Below are 22,050 nucleotides of genomic sequence, written 5' to 3' on the forward strand. Positions count from 1 at the left end.
TGCATGTGTTTGTGTATGTGCTTGTGCGTTCGTGTGTGTGCACATGTGTGTGTGTGGGAGGGTGCATGTGTGTGTGTGTGCATGTGTGGGTGCATATGTGTGTGTATGAATGTGTGTGTGCATGTAAGTCTCTGTGTGTGTGTGTGTGTGTGTGTGTGTGTGTGTGTGTGTGTGTGTGTGCGTATGTGTGTGCATGTGTGCCTGTACATCTGTGTTTGTGTGTACAAAGTACATGGTTGAATCCATTTGTTGCATGTATTTTTGTGTTCTAACCACATTTTGCTAAACCCGTGTATGTCTAGTTCCACGTTCTCACCGCATGTTGCATGTTCGTTCCGCAGGTAGCCGCGAGTTCCTAACCAAACCGCTCGTGCACAATAGCATACTGAACGACCTCAGATATAAGCCGCCCTCCAGAGGGTCAAGCGATAGTGGTAGTCGAGGTCAAGGGTCGAGGCAGACGTCGCGGGATGACCTGGATAGGTTACCGCACTTGCACATGGCCATCCGTACCAACGGCACCATGAGCGACCATGCCGCCTCAGACACGGAGTAAGTCCTCATGATTTCGGTCGGTGGTGGTGGTGGTAGTAGTGGTTGTTATGCTCTCCTCCTAGGAGTGATTGATTACCATGAAACTCATGAGAAACATATTGGAATCACAGTCTCTAATTGGCAATAAGGAATTCTTCCCGATATATCCTCCAAAGTAAACATTAGGAACCCTCTGACTTGGGGAAAAAAGGGAAGATACACACAGAAGATATCTCCTCTTCTGCTGGGTGTGTTTCTCGAGTGTTTCCCCTGAGTTTTGACTATTGAACTGAGCTTTGCAAGGGAATTACTCTCTTCAATTCAAAATCAAATATGCCTAAAAACAATTTTTTTTTTTACTTTGATGTCAGTTCTCAATGACATATTGCTGCCAGGTATCATAAGATTGTCAATGGCAGTGTTTCAGCAAGGCAGTCTCAAGAAAATCTTTAACACCTGGATATCTAAAGTGTGTATACCTTGGGAATTACTGACACTGCAATTGTAGAAAATGAAATGAAGTTTGCCTTCTTTTATTCTTAATGTGGTGAATTTAAGGTGGTATATTTATGAGAGTCGATGTTACGTTTTGATCACAAAAAATATTGAACCTTTGGCATATTTATGACAATATTTTAATCAATTTATAGCAATATTTCAATCAATTTTGAGTACGTTTTATCTTTTAAAAGTGGTCTGCTATATTCTTCAGTATTACATGTACTTCTTGATTACAACTTGTACTGAGACTGATCATACTTAGTGCCGTAAGAATTCTGTACATTCCCGGCCTAACGCAGGAATTGTACATTAAACAGAAAGCCCTTTTGTAATTTCCTCTGCCATCAGTATAATGGGGCTATTAGGGTTTAACTAATTGCTTCATTTCTGAACTGATTGAACTACTCTGATCCCTTATATGGTGTTCAGTTCTCGTCATATTTTATCCCTAACAGTAACAGACGCTGTCTTTTCATGAGTTTCCTAACCAATGTCACTAACTCACTAACCTTCTAACTCTTTCTGTCTCCTCCCCCCCCCCCACTTTTTTCAGACTTGGTTTATTCCATATCATATTATGAGATGTTATGAAAGCTTTTTTTTATTCTCTTTTTAAGTTTTCATGGCACAGATTACGTTTGAGTTTTGCTAAGTTTTGTTTTTGTCCTTTGTGTTTTTTGTACAGCGGGAGCAACGAGACCTCCGTATGACGACATGTGACCTCTGACCCTGCGTGCGACCTCTGACCCATCCTCTGCGGTGAGGCGGAACACAACCAGAAAGCAGCAAATATTTTTATAAAATACATTTTTATATATTTTGTAATTTTGACCAGTGTTGCTAACAAATTATTTCTGTACATTTTTGGAAGATTGTCGAGATGCGAATCTAGGGCGCTAAGCTGTGCTATGTAAAGTCAGAGTTGGAGATTCTCAACTCTTGTAGCTACAATACAAGGTTTTTCTAAGAATAGTTGTGGTTTTTGTACATCTGCAATGATATACCCATAATGGGGCCTGTATTTTACAGTTCTCATGTTGTCATCAATAGGAAATGTGAAATCTTAGAGGTTTGTAAATTTCAAGTGTTTTCAAAGAATTCTAGAAGAAGCAGGTGTGTATTTTATTTGTTTGACAGTGGAGTTGTGTTAACGCTCACCTATACATGTACACTTTGACTTGTACAGAACAGTTTTAGTGGTTGGGACGACGTTTTCCCGACACGTAGAGCGTAGAAGAGTTTTATCAACCGCACTGTGCACTAAGGTTAGCCAGCCAACAGTGTAATAATTATGATGATGATACGACCCGTGATTCAGGAAGAAATTTTGTGATGTGTACATGGCATTTGTATTATGTATATTTGGACTAAATGTGTAGGTGTTAGAAATGATTTAGCGAATGTAGCTGAGGACCGTCCAAGGGCCACAATTTGCTCTTTGTAATGTACCAAAACTACCTGTGTACTACTTTTAACTGTAGAATAATACTGCTGTGAAGTAAGTAAGTTTTTGACAGCTCAACTTTTAACAGTTTGCAAGAATTAATGGATTTCTGTACACATTGTACCTTTTGTAATTCTACAATGAAATTCTCAGATGGGTTAGTGAAGTTTTAAAGACGCTCGGATTTTGTATATGTAATTTTACGTGACTTCAAAACCGCAGATTTTTAAAAACTATTTAAAAGTGAATGGAGTATAATACTTCCTGCTGTGCCATTGTATTATAGGTGCTTTAGTTTATAAATATGTTGAAACTGTTGGTGATAGTTGCGTCTGTCGTGTGGTTAAATGTAAAAGCGTTAATCGTTGAGTTAATCGTAGTTTTCTGTGCAGCTTGTAATGATGATGATAATAATGATACCACGGAAGTTCAAACCTTCCGAACCGCAAAACTACATACAACTGCGTCTGTGCAGTCACAGTATGGGCCAAGAACGTAGTACTAGCAACTTGGATAGAAGTCAGAGCTGCTATAAAAGGTGTGTTTTTTTGAAAAAGTGATTTTGTAAAAGTAAAACTGTGAATTTTGTATGCTGCCAATGTTTGGTCTGTACAATATCTCTGTGATCCGAATGGCATCAGATTAAACCCACTGGTATGAATTGACACCTTACTTGTTTGCTTGTTTGTTTGTTTGTTTGTATATCCAGTAAAATTACTCTCCAAGCAGAGGTTAGGCCCCTGCTGTCTTTTGACATTTTTTGGCATTTTTATCGGGCTGTCTATTTTGTACTTAACGTTTGTCTTGATGCCTCCCAGCAGACAATTTCAGTACAAAGTAGAAAGTACGGTGAAAACGCCTAAAAACGTCAAAAACAGCCGGAACCTAACCTCTGCTTGAAGAATTAGTAAATTGCCTCAAAGTCAAGCCACAACACACCAGGTCAGTACTGAAGAATACAGGCTTGATATCCAGAGAGATGAAATTGATCCACTAGCTCACGTGCACTGGGGAGGATCCTTACTCTTTTCCATAAGTGTGGTGGGTTCTTCAATGTGCTAGAGGTGTGGCTGTTGCCAAAAACCCGTGACCTCCGTTTAACATCATGATCATCAATAAGTGAAGCATAATGATTTGGTATTGAAGATTGAAAGAGACGGGTGCATTGTCAGAGAAGGTGGAAGGAACAGACTGTATCCAGTTAGACACAATCTGTATTAGTTTACTCTTTTTATTAGCCTCCTTCGCAGATTTCTTGGAGGCATTTGTTTCTTGGGGGGGGGGGGGTGGACAAAGAAGAAAGTGACATCGAGAATCTATTGTTGGGTATTCAATATTCATTTGTTCAACCTTACTGACCACTAAGATGTCAAAATGGAGGCAGCCTTTTTTGTAAAACTTTTCTTTTATTTGCACGTCTGCATCACTTTGGGGGATCCCAGAGAATTCTTCCCTGTTATCTAGTCAACATGGCCTTAGGTTGCCTTACTCTGGGTTGGTGGGACAGTATTATTTTTGAATGACCGAAAAGGGGGCGTTGTCAGCAGACAATCTGAAAGACTTGAAGTCTGATTAAGTCAGTTCATCGCGTAGTGAACAGATAAGGCATGGCTGCGTGAAGATACTAAAAGGGAGCGCTTTTGATAGTCAAGTAGAATTCTCTATGCCAGACTGACTGCGCTGGCTATTGGAATAATTTGCTAGGAGAGTTTTGCTACCAGAGGAGTTGGTCGGCCGCCGGAGGGGAAACATGAACCTTAGTGTGGACCGACTCCCGATTTTTTTTCGGAATTCTACGATCCCCGCACCCCCGTAGGAAGGTCTGGTGGAGGCTAGTTAAGTACTGCCATTTCGCATCACCCAAAACCGTCACTGTGACCAACTGGCAGTGATCTTGATACCACCCAAAGTGGTCAGTTCTACGGTCGTGGAATTCTTTGTCAACAATCCACGGCCGGGGATATACTTTCTGAACACTGCGTCCATACACATCGAAATATTATGGAAAAATTTTAACTTCTAATTGGTGATCGACCAAATTCAGAAAATTTATCAGTGTTATCAAAATATCTAGACTTGCTAAATCCGTCAACGGAACAAAACAGAATGTACTGCGTTCACAATCCTTTAGAGTATACGACGTCGGTCATTTCGAAAAGGGGCGTTCTTCCACGAAGAAATAGATAACTTTCAAATATCTGTAAAATGTTTGACTCCCCGGGACACTTTCATGTTGATATATGCTTGATCAGTCGGCTAATCAATCAATATCACTTACGTCTCGCTGCGTCCGTGCATCAATTAAACTGTGGCACAATTTGTGGGCTAGCCGCATTTTTGTCTGAAGAAAATATGCGCGGTCTCCTTTTTCAAGTGAAAGTTTCAACTAGATAACTAATCGGAGTCTAGTAGTTTTGAATCGTTCCACCAAAGACGGTATACGTATTGAACAATGCAGCAAAAGATAGGGGATTATCAACGTATGGTCTGATCTCTAGACAATTGCCCCCGGCCTTACCCACGCCCCGACTTGTCACTAAAAATGTGTTTGGCTAGCTACGAGTCTTATTTCAAACAGTAATTACAGTCGTTACAAAACGCACATCCATCCATCACTGTGGTTAATAAAGAGCTGTCTCCTGAATACTTTAGAAAGTTAGGTTGTTGTCTATTTTATGTGAGCTAGTGTCATTTATAAATATCAAGAGTCACGCAAGGGTGTTTGGTTTTTGAATACTGAGAAAAGGCGATCAAAAAATCCATGTAAAAAATACTGAGAAAAGGCCAATGTCAAAAAATCCATGTCAACTGTTGGACACAACACAAAAACAGAACAAGAAAGTTAGGTTGTTGTCTATTTTATGTGCGCTAGTGTCATCCATAAATAGCAAGAGTCACGCAACGGCGCATGGTTTCTGATTACTGAGAAAGGGCAATCAGAAAATCCAGGTCAACATTTTAACTGTCGGACACAACAAGGAAAACAATAAACTTTGAACGCCCTGGCGGCGCCTTTCCTGAGTTCTGCAGCTGAAGTTTCGATTTTGATATCTTGTATTTTGGACATGGTACGGTCGTGATTTTAGATGGTAGGTAGGTAGCATTGATGTCAGCTTGGACTTTCCAGCAGCTTGCTCTGGACCTGGGGGCATTTTTGTTTAAAACTTTCAAAGAGGATAACTCAAGAACGGACCGATAGATTTTCATGATTTTAAGTATGTAACGTTATGTAGCTTAGACAGAGTTATATATCGTATACGATAAAAAAAATTATGAAATTATGCAAAATAGGACTCCGACTCACTCACTCAGTCCCATAGCCAGTAGCTGTAGGCGTAGTCTGTCTGTCCACAATGGCTATCCACCTCTGGCGCGGCGGTTATCGTGTTTGGACTGCTTTTGCATAATCAATGAGTTCATTCTATCATTTTTTTTCGATGTATCATCAGTCCTGGAAATAGCTTTAATGTCCAAAACTACCGTTATCATATTTTCATTATCGTTTTGCAACTTTTCCGCGCCAGCATCTGGGACAAAGTCGGCGAGACGCGCCAGTTCTTTCGGTGGCCAATCCATATGAACACTCCTAGGCTGGCTACACTCCTTTGTCAGCTTTTGATACTGTCTTGTGCCATCTTCATGTTCCTTTCCATCCTGACGGACGTTCAGTTTTGGTGGGCTCTGCGGTGTGCCGTCGTAGGATGAATAAGATATCAATATGACACGCACGACGATCATAAGTCGACAAAACCTGATCCGGAGGATGTTATGGAAGACGAAAGTTGTACAAAACAGCTGATAAAAAGTCTGTTTTCAAGTTTAAGAGAAGACTGCATGTTCCGAAATGGTATACACATCTTTAAAATTGAATGATTTTTTTGGTAAAACAGGTCGAAATAATTGATAAATATCGAGGGGAAAATCTAGATGCAAGATGGGAAACCTTTATTCTTGCGCCACTCTTGCCTATAATTGACCAAGGATCTTTTATCAATAAAAGCTCATTGAATTGACTGAGGATACTTCTAATAACTCTCAAAACCTACTTCTAGTGAAGTACGACTTATATGTTCAACGAACAATGCAGTGAAGGAAATTGCGGCGATATCCAGGAAAACAAGTGTGGAAAGAAATAGACATGATCTGAGAAGAACAAAGCTCTGACTGTACCTCGGAAACACGTACGAAGAAGTTCTTTCTCCTAAGAGTTCCACCGTTGCCAGGTGAATAGACATCAGCAACAAGGTCTTCATTAGTTCCCATGATGATGATAGTTGTTCATTAGCATCATTTCCGTCTACATTGTTGAACGCAATTTGGTCTCAATGCATTGACGTCAAGCTTTGTCCAATTTCTCTGCGAATGACGTCATGTAAGTGTTTACCCTTCCTTTCCTTTGTTCCAGGCATCGTTGTGACAGAAAATACATCTTCCTCTTCTACACTTCGGAGAGGGAAAGTTTCTCAACTTTCTTTGTGGGAAGGATGAAGTGCATGATATGTTTTTTTTGCCTTAATTTTTGTACAGTAAATGCCTCTGCAAAATGATTTGTTTTATTGAAAGATGATGATCTAGTGAATGTGATAGAAAGAATATAGTAATGCTGACAGATTAATATAGCATAGAATTTACTAAGTGTAAAATACTTCATCAAAAAGACTGGATCATTTTTTGTGAAGTTCTTTTGGCTTCGTTGGAGAATACAATTCTTTTTTTCCTTTGTGCCTGCAAATGTAGGCAACCTATCTTCAAGTTCAAGTCTTAAACATACAGAGAAGATGTGGATTAAATGAATATCTAGGTAGAGACACACAAAGATTTTCTATTGCATAGAGGCAAACTTTTTTATTCTCACATCACCAGTGCCTGTATACCTTATCATAATTATAAAATGAGAACTAGACAGTAGTATTCTGGCAAGTCTTGAAACATTTGAAGAAGAATTGAGAAAAGGAGTCCCGGCACCAACATTGCTTTACTGGCATCTTCAAAAGATTTTTTTTCATATTCGACTTTAGCTACACACCAGAAATTTAACAATGAGATGTATGATAATTTTAGGTTTCCAGATGTTCTTTAGGCCTGTGAAAAAGTAATTACCTCAACCTATGAAAATGCCAGTAAGCTGAACAGACTACATTAAAAATCTGTACTTCCTTTTTTACACCTCAAAAGAATGAATTTTCCAATAATATGAATGTAGGACTGGAATATAACATCTCCTAGTACTTCTTTACTTCCCATAATTTTTTTTTTACTTGTTTTCCATAATTTGCATTTTACTTGCACAAGTGTACTTATCAACAATAATACAACTCTCAGTTACACAATATACAAATGTAAGTATCTGACATACACAATTCTATTGTTTTTGGACACAAAAACGTCTGACCTGTAAAATATGTTGGAGAAATTGCTTGTCTTTGCACCAGAGGAATTTTCAGAATATTTCGTATACCTCAAAAAGAACTGTGTATTGCCATTATTTCAAATAGATTGCTACACTAAGTCTTTTTGAATAAAACAAGCAGACTCTTTATTAAAAGTTAACAATAACGCTGCAACATTCGGAGCTTGCTGTAGTGTGTGTGCATGACAAATGTGTATTTGAATAGACAGTTGAGGTACAATGTATTACTGAAGTAAATGTTCAGAATATACAACATACAGTTTTGTAGAAGATTTAGAAATGACCAAAAGTTTTAAGATATAAGCTGATAAGCTTGAGAAGGTATAATTAAGCTGAGCTGTGTTAACGATGCCAACTGACAAAGCTTTACAGACAACTTTGGGATACAGGAAAAATTGCAATCAAACGGAAGCTCTAAATAGTTCTCATCGACAATATGCTTTAAAAGTCAACAAAATATTTGATAATACCAAGACTTTGTTTTCTGAAGTGAGAAGAAGTGAACATAAACTTATATTAAAAGGAGTTTGGAAATCTTTCAAAGGAACATTTCAGCTTGATGGTTTCTATGTTGTTTAAAATGTAGGCGTAATTATTCTTTGTCTGGGTTTTTTCTTTAAGAGTGTTTCCGTTGTCCCCGGTTACATATAGAAATGCACAGTGGTGGTAGCCACGTCATGAGATGGGATGTAATGACGCTCATTTCTTCAACATATAATAGCTTCATTACGACCTCCTTACGTCAACTAGCTATGGAATGATATCCATCTCACAAAGACCCCATGGCTACAATAAATACGGAACCACTATTATATAGCAACGGGCGGCGATTACCGACTCATTTCCTCTTATTAGAAATTACTTCGTCATAATTCCACGCGAAGCTTGCCTGAAAGAAACCAAACAAAATGGAGCAATCAGAACATAATCAATGAAGATGATCGTAGCAGTAGAGAGAGGTACGGCCAACAGGGGTGGCCTGCAGACATTTAACTATACCAAATAGAAAGGAAGTGCTGAATAAAAAACTTACTATAGATTGGGAACATCATCTTGTTGACACTAAAACTCTTTCTCAAAAAGCTTGAAACTGTAACGTTACATGGGTTGATGGTAGTTGTCAGTCTTTGTCAAAAACTGTTGAAGATTTCTTTAATTCTCTCACCAACATATTGGTACTTTGTGACAAATTGCGAGTGTAAATTTTATTTGTATTGGTATATAAAAATGGCAGCCACATAGATTTATGATTTGTGTTACATCAAAACAGGAAATTAGAGGGGGAGAGTACGAGTTAGTAGTTTGAATAAATTATAAACTTGATTGTGGGCCCTTAGCTCAAAACAATAGATTTATTAATGCCATGTTACATGCTGAATTTGTTTCTTTTCATGTATATGTATTCTTTTCTTCTGAGCTGCAAAATTAACTTTTTCCAAAGTCTGAAAACTGAGGAGAAAAAGGGTGTACAGTAATTGCTCGCAGAATATGAAGACAGGGAGAAACAAAGATACAGACATGTGATCTTCATTCTCTCATCTCCTGTGTTTTGTGGCTTTACATTTTCCTAGAGAAGGTCTCCCCAACAGAAAACTACAGCAGTACATGAGACTAGTTCTAACAATCTACACAAACCCAGGAACAATGTTGGTGCCGGGATTGCACATCTAACTTTGTGGCAGTACAACAATAATGATGTCGGTGGGTCAGGGGTGTCTGGTACTGTCTCAAACATGTACAAGTGGTAGTAGTACATAACGTATGTACAAGTAGTATCTAGTACCTAAGATACTATGCAGATAATATACCACATATTACATAACAACTACAAATTAACTATAATTTCACTGAAGCGGACAGTTTTCATACGCGTCAAACATTGGCTGATGCTTTTTTTTTTACAAATATCCATATTTTCAAGGTTTTATCAGGGTTTCTTTGATTAATTTACATCCCAAACTTGATATTTTTTCAAAAAAAGGGAAATTCAGTAAAACATTCATTCAGAACCAAGGACAGGGAAACTGTGTGATAATCAATGTAATTTGATATTCTTTTAACTGAAATAAGAGAACAATTCAATGGAACCCCGGTTTTCAGCACCAAGGAAAGGGAAACTGTGTGATAATCAATCTAAAGGTAAAAGGTGCACAAACAAAGTGTCAGTGTAAAGACAGCAATATAGCCACTGAGGCATCTACATGTATGCATGTCTAGCATGAAACGTTACATGTATAATATACAGTAACTACTGAACAGGACAAGGTTTAGGTTCAGGTCCAGGCCTGAACCAACCCCAACTAAGGACACCATGAAAGACACACGGTACACATTGGTTGTATCCTGATTCAATCTTGCAGCAAAAAAAATAAATCCCATACACCTGCATTCTTTGATCAGATTTGAACAAAAAATTGGAAGAACCTCTATCGGAGCTAAGTAAATCATATTGCAGCTATAGTTTGATCAACAGGATACAGGATATTTGTTGGATACTCATGATTCCAGAAGGAAGGTTCAATTTTCAAAGCTCTCAAATCAAAATAGACATACTCTACGACATATTTCATCAAGACATTTGCCTTTTCCATCTCTCCATTGAAATATTTCCTGCACTTTCCTTTCTTTCAATGGAGTTCATGATATGAAATTAAGGTAAACAAATTCCATTGACATTTGTCTTCTGTGGTGCCTCTTGCCTATAAAAATCACACTTAGGACAGAGTCAATGTTAGCTGTGTAGCTGCACATCTTGAATGAAAAGTTCATTTCAATCTGGAGTAATAATTTAGTACATGTACTTCTTTGAGCATCATTTTGGTCACTATAAAAATTGTTCACACATAAATGGACCGTCCCACTCATCCACAGGGGTGACAAGCTCTGATTCACTACACCTAACTAGTATGTTTTTATGACAAAGTACCAGACCACCCCTCCCACGACTGCCACAAACGCGCCCAGGACGGGCTCTACCAGCGCTACGACCGCGGCTAGGACCACTATGAAGAAGATACTGACGAGACGGACGGTCTCCTGGGTTGTACCTGTCAGCATCTTTTTGGGGTGCTTATTCGGCTTCATGTACTTGTCGAACTGGGACCTCTTGGGTTTGTCTGACGGGAACATATGGACAAACGTGATAGTTATAGAACAACTGGGGAGGTGGTGGTTGGGAGATACTGAGAAAAAGATGCTGGGAGAAAAGATACTGGGTTAGAGGCTGTTCTTGGCTTTTGTATCTGATGGGAACATATAGACAGACCTGATAGTTACAGAACAACTGGGGAGGGGGAGGGACTGGGGAAAAGATACCAGGGAGAAAGATACAGCGTTAGAGGCTGTTCTTGGCTTCTTTTGGACTGATGAGAACATATAGACAAACTTGGTAGTTATAGAACAACTGGGGGGTGAGGGAAACACACTGAGAAAAGATACTGGGTAAGAGGCTGGTGACATGGGGAAGGCCATGCAGGAAAAAAGCTTCTGGTGAAGTGAAGGGGGAGGGGGGGGGGAGAGACAGGCAGCAAAGCAAGTACTGATATGGACAAGAGATCTGAGAAGACAGACTGAAACCACAACTTATACAAATTCAAGAAGTCAGTGCGATGCCACTACTGAACTAAAAGGAGTAGTGATAGAACAACATTACAGTAGAAATGCAAAGGAATAAGAGCAGAACCACAGTGACAGTACACACACATACAAAGGAATAGGGGAGGATAGAACTGTGTACAAAGGATTAGGGATTAAACAACATTACTGCAGCGTGAATGAATTAGGAGTGTCAGGAACTATAACATACAGCATAGACTGTGGCGTAGGAAAGAGGTTGGGCTGAGGATACCAAAAGTACAAATAGAATGGAAGCTAGAACCATAGCATGCATTGTTATAAGATGATGCACAAACAGATAATTGGGAAAAACTGAATACAGTTAAGCGGTGTTAAAATTGAAGTACACAGTCATGTAAAATGCAAAGTTACAACTACATCACACATTACAACACACATAGGAAAGGAGGAGCAACAGCTACAACACACATGGTCTTGGAATAGCTAGAGCTACAGCACACATGGTCTTGGAATAACTAGAGCTATAGCACACATGAACATGAAAGAGAAGGAGCTAGAACTACAACACACATGGAAGGGGAGGGGCTATAGCTACAACACAAATGGAAGAGGCTATAGCTACAACACACGTGAAAGGGGCTAGAGCTATAGCACACACGGAAGGGAGACTAGAAGAGGTAGGTAAGGGTATGACTGAAGTACACATTTAATCAGACAAACTGTGAATTACCTTCTTGGCCTGGAATTTTCATGACGCAGGCATCCCGTACATTTCTCTCATATCCCTCCTCACACTCACAATCGTAGGAGCCGATGGTGTTGGTGCAGACTTCGTGCTGTAACCTGCATATCGTCTTACACTCATCAACATCTGCAGAAATAAACAAACACATATTGTCTTACACTCATCAACATCTGTAGAAACAAACAAACACATGACATATGTGATGCCTGGAGTCAAGCAGAATTTCTGTACTCAATTCACTCCGCAAACTTTATATTCTTTTAGACAAAAAAAGGGGGGAAAATCGATTGGAACAGGTATTCAGCACCAAACAACTAAACACATAATAAATATATATATGTGACTGCTGGGGATAAGCAGAGTTTCTGTAAGCAATTAACTCCCCAAACTTGGTATTTTTTTTACATGTAAAAGAGAAAAATTCAGTGGAACAATTATTCAGCACCAAGGACAGAGAAATTGTGTGTGTTCATCAATGTAAAGGTAAAAGGTGCACGAATAAAGTGTCAGGTAAACCTAACATACCTATTAACCTGTAAGACCTAAAATATTACTTACTGAATTGTGTAATGCTTTGTGATGTTAAAGTATGATATGAAAGACAACAAAAAGCACAACATCTTGACATAGTCCACTAGGTTATAGTCACAGTGAAGAGATTTGAAGAAAGACTGAAAGCAGCCGCAGGGTGTCCAGACATTCGACAGCTACTACTCCTTCTTCTTCTTCTACTACTACCAATCTCCTTCATCAATGAAACTTGAAATTAGACATGATCAGGCACCCAAATATACGCTATCAAAAAACAGTGCACAGAACTCTTTAGCAGGTGCAAAGAAAGTGTTTTGCATAATATTAAAAAAATAACAGCCACATGGTTAACTCTTCAACGTACCCTCACACACGCCTTGCTTGTTCTGCTTGAATCCCATCCTGCACCTTTTGCAGTTTTCAGGTCCAGGACCGGTGCAGCCGTGACAGGCAGGGGCACACTCTGAGGAGGAAAGGAAAGTAAAAAGTTAAGGTATTTAGGTTGGCTAAATTGGCATTTTGACCTTCCATTGTTTTCTTATTAATGAATTAAGAAACAATGGAGCCATAAAGAATATTGATAGATGGGCATGAAAGAATTCTAAATCTGATTTTTTGGGGGCCAAATCCATGACGTCATCATGCTTTATTGCCCCTAATATTATTTTTTCTATGACAAAATACAGCACTTTGGCACGTTACATTACAATGAAACTTCGTTTTTCGTTGCATAATGATGAAAGCTACAAACTCATGGTTGCGCAAATTGATATCTACTAATGATCTGTAGTAATTAGAAAATGTTTGTTTTCATCTAATTAAAAAAAATTAATTCTTACTAACTACATATACAAATAAGGCACAGATCATAATTAGAAGTTTGCCTTACCTATACAAACTCCGTCCACCATGTCCGCTAACTTCCCCTCGTCACATTTCACACAGTTTTCTGGACCGACTCCTTTACAGCCTTTACACAAGGGGTCGCATTCTGGGTAAAACAAAAATAACAATTTCTTATAAACTGTGAAAGTGAAATGGGCAGGTTGTTTCAGAAGGTAAAAAGTAGGACTCCCTTACAGCCTTTACACAAGGCGTTGCATTCTAGTTTTAAAAAAAACACAACTACTAGATTTTCAGCTAGAAGAAAGGGTATGCCACCCCGTAATGGGTGGTATAACCCCAACGGTGCTGTAATACACCGTATGACTATAACTGAAAACTAACTGAGTGGAGAAGGGCTTTGTACAAGCCATACAGGCCTCTCCCCTCCTCAAAGACTTTTATTTACTTTTCTATACTTTATTGTTATTGTTTTTTTATGTGCAAAAAAAACAAATAAAAAGGAACCACCTTCTCTTCAAAGACTTTGTTTGAGGGAAATAAAAAGGAAGTTAAGAAGACGAATCTTACCTTTACATTCTCCCTCGAGCAGGACGTGGTTCTCCCGACACTTCTTACACTCGTTTGCCTCCGGTCCAAAACACTCGTCACAGGCCTCGTTACACTCTGGTTGGGGGGAGGGAAAGGAGAAGATGACATGCGTAAACATCAAGAAGTTTAAAACAAAACTGATCCTTGCAGTTCTGAGAAACCTGCTAGATGGCCAAACTTTGGTCAAATTCGAAGCAAAATTCTATTATAGCAGCACACAGTTTAAGTTTCTAAATGGTCTGTCAGTCAGTTCCGTCATTTGTCAAAAAAACATACACAATATCTATAATAAATGTGGAAAAACACAGGACAGTTTGTTGATAAACAGTAGTAAAAGATGTGACGATTGTTGAATTATAAACAGCAACATACTGATCATTGAGGGGGTATGATGTCATGCTAGAGACAGAACAGCATTGTCAACACTCGAGTAGCATGAACTACAATCTGCATGTGCTTTGTTGAAAAGTGGTCACTATTACATAGCATCTTCAAATCTCACAGAACAGCTATACATGTAATATAACATTTTCCTTTAAGACATTGTAACAAGCTTATTATAAAATAAGTATTACATATATTTTGGAACATAACAAATGCTTAATATAAAACTATAGCTAACAGATGTCTCTGTCTTCTACTCTAAGAAACAACAAAAGATATACAGGCTTTTCCAACAAGATTTAAGGATCCACACAAGGTACTAAGACTAAGAGTATTCTACAAGAGCAACAACCTACTAGCTACCTATCTACCTACAGAGGAGTGTCAGACTAAGATGACGTTACTACAAACATACTGAAACACTTGTGTGCGCCGACGATGTTGGTACAGTAAAATCCCTGGGGGCACGGAGCAGGAGTCTCTCTCTGACACTCGTCAACGTCTGGTTTAAAAAGTTCAGTCATTCATACTTGTAAACAATCATCAAACTTGTATCTGTACTACTATCAATAGTGATGGGAGAATATCTAAACTATGTACTAAGTTACAATATGATTGCACAAAATGCAAAAATACAAATTAAATTGGAATCACTTTGGTACGAATTGCTAGTTCAGTACCAAGGACAGGGAAAATCTAGACAAACTAAACATCTTTCAATTACTGAGTAAAGTCAGGCTACAAAGCTTAGCTTTTTAAAACCTGCTCATACCTAAGTTAAAATAAATAAGAGTTTAAAAAGCACATACAGTTAAAAAGAATAAGGAATAAAGCTGAAAAAGCTATATATCTAAGGCTTTCTTCTCATGTATAGTGGTTAATTGTAACCGTGGATATTGTTTTGTTTGATAGAATTTTGCCTCAAGAATAAAAAGCAAACAGTCTCCAGAAAAACTGTTTATTTATTGGATATGAGGCCATAAAAGGTGTGGCCAAATTCTTGTACAAGTGGTGCAAAACTTCATCAAGCTAGACTTCGAGCAAATGCAAGGAAAACAGAGAAAGCGGACCTATGCACCCCTGCCCCTGCACATAGTTGTACCCCTTGTGACAGGCCAGACAGCCCTCCAGTCCGGGACCCTTACAGGTGATGTTACACCCATAATGGCAGCCTGGGGGTCAACATGGGGGTTAGGAACAACATGCACAAGTACACAAAATCTGAGGGTCAACGTGGGGGTTAGGAACAACATATACAAGTACACAGACATCTGAGGGTCAACATGGGGTTAGGAACAACATACACAAATACAGTAACGCAAAACATGGAAAAACACTGGCAGTGAGCAAATTGTAGGTTAGATGTAACCTCCACCAGGCTATCGTACAGTGTACGGGGATCATAGAAGTCGGCAAAAATTGGGAAATTGGCCAGGGGAGACAGTCCACGCTTAGGTGGTGGCCGTCCAACTCCTCTGGTAGCAGAACTGGGAAATTATTCTCCCTAAAATAGCCAACATAGTCAGTCTGGGAGATACTAGCTTAGATGGATGACCTGTAATCAGACAGAAGATATTACAGATGGAAATTTGTGCTAGGTTGAATGATATGCTAGTTAGGATTAACTCTAAGTATTTTTAGTTGTCTGCATGAAATGTACATTTTGTTGAAAAAAAACATTAGTCTGTCAACTTGTCACAGTCTGTCAGTCACTATTGCAATAAACATAATGACAACATGATTCTGCCAGCTTACATGTAGAGCATCTTAAGAGCTCTACAACACAACACAACACAACATTTCAATATACAATGCACCCCTCTATATCTAAACTGTGCTTATGTGGTGAGGGCTGAACTAGATCTCTCAAACACACTGTTTGTCAAAGGAGGATAAATGGCAATAAATGTTAAAATTGTAATGTCTTTGGGCAACAATTTTCCCTAAAAGTATGTTCCTACCTTTGCAGCTCACATGTGTGGTGTTCTTGTACTCCTCATAGTGACCAATGGAGCACTGTTCACAGAGCGCCCCCTGGTACCCTTTGTCACAAGTGCAGGCTCCAGTGCCTTCCCTTGTCCCTTCACCCTGAAAGTGCATATAATAATGATAATATCGGGTGTATTTTGCAGCCAGTAGGTACCCAAAGTGTGGGTAATGAGGCTGTTTAACGTGGTCGAGGCACCTCCTCGAGCATGGGACCCTCGTTTTACGTCCCTCCCGGAAGACGATTTTGTGGAAAGCTTCGTGAGGCTACAGCAATCCAGACGTCCCATCCAAGTACATTTGTACTGTCCAGACCGCACGTTGCTTAACTTCCGAGATCAAGGGATCGGGTGTACCAACGCGCCACACGGCCGTAGCTCAATCAATACAGCATATTTTCAGCACAGTCTCAAATGTTATTTCAGCAAATTCCATGAAATTTGTCAAGTAAGTAATAAAAATGTCTCCACTAATTGGAGGGAACATTTTTCATGACGTAAAATGTTGAACCAATTCAGTATAGACTATAGTTGCTTGCAACGCACAATTGTACAGGTGAAGTTTAGTGACCCTACACATGGATAAGTGTGAACTTTATTAATCTAATGTAAGCAAATAGGTACCCAAGGTAACAGTTACTTAAGCAACTGGATAAAGTTTGGAAACCATGACAAAAGATAGCAGATGCCATCTGAAACATCTGATGATTTCCAAATTCTATCCAGTTGCTTGAGTAACTGTTACTTTGCGCATCTTATTACCTGGATGTCTAATGTTGATTGATGTATGAAATGATTAAGTTACAGAGTGTTTATGCAAATGCTATTGAGTAATAAAAATTGCATTCCATGTAACTTACATCACACTTTCCATGGCCAGAGCAGACTTTCTCTCGCCCAATGGGACAATCTGAAAGAAGGGGAAGAGAGAAACATAACAGTAGGTTTAAATCAAGTGTAATCAAATTGCAATCAAATGTAATGAAAATAAGAAAACGTGCATAAAATGCACATATATTTTTTTTGTATGTATGACATGTGTATGTATGTATGTATGTATGTATGTGTATGTATGTATGTATGTGTGTATGTGTGTGCAAGGAGGTTAAAAACACTCCTTGGTGTGTGTGATGTGTATGTGTGTGTGTATATTTCATATTTTAATATCAACTATCATTTCACATGATAACACAATAATAGTGCATTATAATATCAAACAAGACAATCCATCCAGGCTTTCTAGTCAGTAAGAATTTTGTATGTTGTTTGCCCACATACAAACATACACACACACAAACACTACTAAAAACATGGCGATGGTACATTTGTAATAAACCTTACCTCTACATCCTGGACCCCATGTGTTGTTGGGACAGCATGCTGGAGAAACAGAAGACAGTATTTTTTATTACAAATGTGCAAGAATAGATTCATACTATTAGAATTACACCACAGTGGATACATTTCATCCCTTTCAAAAAGGAATATGGCAATTTAGAGACAAGTCAATTAACATACACTGTGCATGAAATTCTAATCATCAAAGACAATTCTGTAAGGGATTATCCCTGATGATAAACTTTGAGGAAATGCTGTGCAGTTTCAGGATTTTTCCAAGAATCCATCATTCTATCTAGTGTCATTAGACAGAATACTATAAGCAAAAAGTCATATTCAATAACAACAGACAGAATTGGCATTTTTGATATGAAAAACAACTGGCCTGGATAAGAGCAGCAGTGGTGATTAGAAGATAGAAACACATAGAGCTACACATATGTAGAGAAAACCCCTCCAGATGTACTTACTTTTAACATGGTCTATACACAGCCACTTGTACAAGTTGTCATGAGGACTCTCACTGGAAATAGAAAAAATCATTCAATAAAAAATGTACATAGCAACTTTCCTTGTTTCAACGCACATGCACAAAGCGAGTCCTTAGGGGTGTGGTATGCTAATGCATGGGGAATCTGGAAGTGGGGCCCACTTCTTAGTGGGGACTCAAACTGAATACATGGTGTCTCTGTTCAGTACATGTGTATGTGTGATTCTTTCCCTGTGTGAAGAGGGATACAGACTTAAGTGAACAATGGGAAGGACTTAAACTAACTAAATGAAGAATTGAGAAGTATAAAAGATGGAGATAAAACTGACTCTTTCTGCCACCACTCCTCCAGCAGTTCCTCATGTTCCTCCACCAGGGCGTGGCAGGCATGGTTGTCATGCTTACACAGCTGTTCTATGATCTCCAACAGGCGAACCTCGCTGAAACAAACACCAAGGTCACATTCAACGTTCTGTCACATTCTGTGCAACCATGACAACCATGTTCCTCCACCAGGGCGTGGCAGGCGTGGTTGTCATGCTTACACAGCTGTTCTATGATCTCCAACAGGCGAACCTCACTGAAACATCAAGGTCAACGTTCTGTCACATTCACACAGTTCTGTACTGTCAGGTGCACTGTCAGGTCAGATGGTTAGAGTTCAAATGAGAGTTTTTGAGTCTCAGCTGTTGTTCGATGCAGGGTTCCAAGTGTCGTCCTTCTCGTAATCTTCAGTTTTTGATATGTCAACATTAATCTTCAAGCAGTGGGGGGATCATTGAAGACCAAACAAAGCTTCAATTTTGTTATTTTATACTACAATGGTACAGGCAAACTGTTTTCAAAGAGTTAGTTTTAACATTTGAAAGGCCAAAGCAGCAGCTTTTAGTCATATCATATGACATATCACATAATATCAATATCAATAATATATCACATACGTACTTCTTTGCTTTTCTAATCATAATCTCTAATCTACAAGTTTGTACAGTCTACCCTAGACGTCATACTGTCCTTGTCCTACAGTAAAGAAGAGGCGGAGTTCTCTGCTGCTACCAGCATGACAGTAGGGGGTTTGGGGCTGGCTACATAGAGTAAGACTGTCACTACTCTGAGATCATCTCAACACCAGTGTTAGCAGTGTGTGAAAGCACAGGAGGCATGGAAAATGTTTTGGCCCATAGGGGATGGCCTAGGCCTTAGAATGATTTTTTGGTAGTTATAAGTGGCAAAAACTTTGGGCTCCAGGCATTAAGCCTCCCAGCAAAATATTGTACACTCCCTTGTAGTCCAACAATTATGAGTCAATCTTGTCAAGTACATGTCTGCTTTTGTACAGAAAATGCTTCTCTATAGAAAAATGTTGCTGTCAACAAGTTTCAGCTAATAAATGCTAAACATTGTACTGCTACAGTGGTGTTTTAAGAGAAATGAGGAGGGGAGGGGAAGTCGGAGGGAAAGTCATTGTCAGGGTCAAACTTGTCCAACCTTTCTGATCCGTCCTTCTTCATACCTCTCCACTTAGAGCTGGGGGGTCAACGGCAGTCGTCGTTAGTGTTAAAAACACAACAAACAACAAACATGCAGAGAAAACAAAGATGGCTCTACGTATGTGTTTACGTTGCATACCCCAGCTCAAAAGTGTAAGCTCTGAAAATGTTGTAAAAAAAGTTAATTCCCATAGCCTTTTCAAAATCGTAGGACCAGTCAATTTTTATCCACTGTATCTAGGTCACGATGTTGGAAGGCAGAGCCCATCCCTCTTCTTCCACCACCTTTTACCTTCCCAACTGAAGTCAGGTACCTGGGTGAAAAGTGCCTTTTCCAAGGGCACAACATTGATGGCGAATCAGGGCATTCAAACCCAAGACATCTGGGTTCTGGGCCAAACATCCTGACTGTTCTGCCAACACGATGCCACAATAATTGCAAACATTTTGTTTTTCAGGTGCTGAACAATGGTCACTCATTCGAGGATAAGTAAATTCACCCAGTGGACAACAAGTGGGTTTGAAAAGGGGTTCATAACACAAGAAAAGCAAAGTGTGGGACCTAAATCTGCCATGAGCCTATAACTATAATTACAGTAAATGTAAATGTTTCCTATTGGACATCTAAACTTGTCTTCATTCATAGTTAGGGTATAAAAAACAGTTTCTTCCAAATCACTTCAGTGTCACTGATGAAAGGTAGTGGATGCTATCTGAAACGTCTGACCATTTCCAAAATCATATTCAGTTGCTTGAGTAACTGCTTTTTGGCTTCATACAGTTTGCAAATTTCAGTTGTTGTTTTTTTTTCTTCTGATTCAAGATACAAGTCCAAATGCAATTAGATTACAACTTTGTTTTCAATGCAACAAGAAAAGTGTTTCCAAGTGTAAAATAAGTCTTCAGAAGTTGGGGTTGGAAATTTACAGAATGCATGATTTGTGTTTAGAAACCAGAACTACACCAGACTACATCTGCCTTATCATAGTCTGATCTGCGAGCTCCTACCACCTTGCTACCACATAGTACACCATCCTCTAGTCACCTCTTTCCTACCAGGATCTGGTATTCAGTTGTTAACAAGGATGAGGGTCCTCAATCATGGTGGGGCATTGTGCCTGTGGTTAAGTAGTTTAAGCCTAATGAACTTACGTGGACTTACAGTAGGGGAATACGTGTCACACGTGTCATTCGTGCTATGGGTACGTATTTCTAAATCCTGCACTTTGGTATGATATCCTAGTACAAGGGAGCAACACTCTACATAACAATTAACATATCCAAGTTTAAATTTTCACCCCAACAGAATACTGGAACAGGTGGTTCTGGGCTAGTCCATTACAGGGAGGGTTGGACAAGTAGTTTCAAAACTTTTACTGAAGTTGTAGGTAACAGGTGTCATTTTAAGCATTGAACTCAGTAGTTTTTTTTGTAATTTTTGAATTCAGTTATTTTTTGAATTACTGATAATTCATTATATGCTTTGCATTTTTGATGGTGTTTTTTTCCATACGTAGCTTTATGTCTAAACTTCTAGAAGCGTATGACAACCTGTTGCTCAAACAAACATCTATCCAATTTTAGTGTAATAAAGCATCAAATAAAGTAAAAGTCTGCCATAAAATAAGAAATAAAATCTGCAAGATAGGCAACACAATAACCAGAAATTAACAATCAATTTGCTTTTCAATAATAGTTTAGATGCCAATCCACTAAAGAACATCTTTTTATATACAGGTTACACTAATGTCATTCTCAGTCACTGATGAAAGATAGTAGCTGCTGCCTGAAACGTGAATTCATCCGGTAGTTTTTTTTTTTTTTCATTCTGTTTTACATGATATCTTAAGAAATTCTTGACATAACGCCCCCTAAAATAAATTGATAACTTCATAACCTACTGACTCATAAATTGGCCATACCCTTCCTTTCTTTCTTTAGCGAGAAAGTACTTTTATACCAAGAGCCTTTCCATATGTTCTTACCTTCTCCTGTACTCCTTGAGGTATGTCTCCTCCCAGTCGGTGTTTCCCCCTCCGTAACCTCCCTTCTCTGTCTCCGCGTACTTCTCGGCGAACCTCTCCGTGATACCCTTACATGTGGCACAGGTCCATTGTGCGGACTCTGTCGGACCGGGCCACAGGAGCGCAAAGAGGATACAGGAAAACACAGCTGTGTGATACCTCAT

General features: G+C 39.0%; 2 protein-coding genes across 6 annotated transcripts in view; one reads left to right on the forward strand and one right to left on the reverse strand.

Annotated features, from left to right (window-relative positions):
• Positions 1–3,150, forward strand: part of LOC118416829 (cadherin EGF LAG seven-pass G-type receptor 1-like) — a 28,388-nt gene extending 25,238 nt beyond the window's left edge. For 4 of the 5 annotated variants that reach the window (XM_035822094.1, XM_035822097.1, XM_035822095.1 and 1 more), the window contains 2 exons: positions 342–552; positions 1,721–3,150. In XM_035822094.1, the coding sequence (XP_035677987.1) occupies positions 342–552; positions 1,721–1,745 (236 nt within the window). In that variant the 3' untranslated portion in view covers positions 1,746–3,150. The remainder of the gene's footprint in view (positions 1–341; positions 553–1,720) is intronic. The other variant, XM_035822096.1, reaches the window with a different exon arrangement.
• A 5,357-nt stretch (positions 3,151–8,507) lies between these two features.
• On the reverse strand, positions 8,508–22,050 carry LOC118416260 (cysteine-rich with EGF-like domain protein 2). The gene is made up of 14 exons (XM_035821347.1): positions 21,848–22,050; positions 18,702–18,812; positions 18,353–18,405; positions 17,886–17,924; positions 17,405–17,454; positions 16,521–16,647; positions 15,630–15,731; positions 14,975–15,061; positions 14,155–14,250; positions 13,631–13,732; positions 13,106–13,204; positions 12,196–12,336; positions 10,937–11,005; positions 8,508–8,778 (listed from the first exon to the last, which is right to left on the reverse strand). The coding sequence occupies exons 1-14, from the start codon at positions 22,048–22,050 to the stop codon at positions 8,756–8,758; spliced, it is 1,302 nt and encodes a 433-aa protein (XP_035677240.1). The 3' UTR covers positions 8,508–8,755.

The sequence above is a fragment of the Branchiostoma floridae genome, chromosome 5 (genome assembly GCF_000003815.2).
Source record: "Branchiostoma floridae strain S238N-H82 chromosome 5, Bfl_VNyyK, whole genome shotgun sequence".
Taxonomy (NCBI): domain Eukaryota; kingdom Metazoa; phylum Chordata; class Leptocardii; order Amphioxiformes; family Branchiostomatidae; genus Branchiostoma; species Branchiostoma floridae.

Excerpts from the sequence above, each read along its gene's own strand:
- LOC118416260 (XM_035821347.1), bottom strand. The coding sequence starts at position 22,050 with ATGAGGTATCACACAGCTGTGTTTTCCTGTATCCTCTTTGCGCTCCTG. Across the intron at positions 15,062-15,629 it reads GCAGGGGCAGGGGTGCATAG|ACGTTGACGAGTGTCAGAGA; the intron begins GTCCGCTTTCTC and ends TTTTTAAACCAG. Across the intron at positions 13,205-13,630 it reads GGTGGACGGAGTTTGTATAG|AGTGTGCCCCTGCCTGTCAC; the intron begins GTAAGGCAAACT and ends TTTCCTCCTCAG.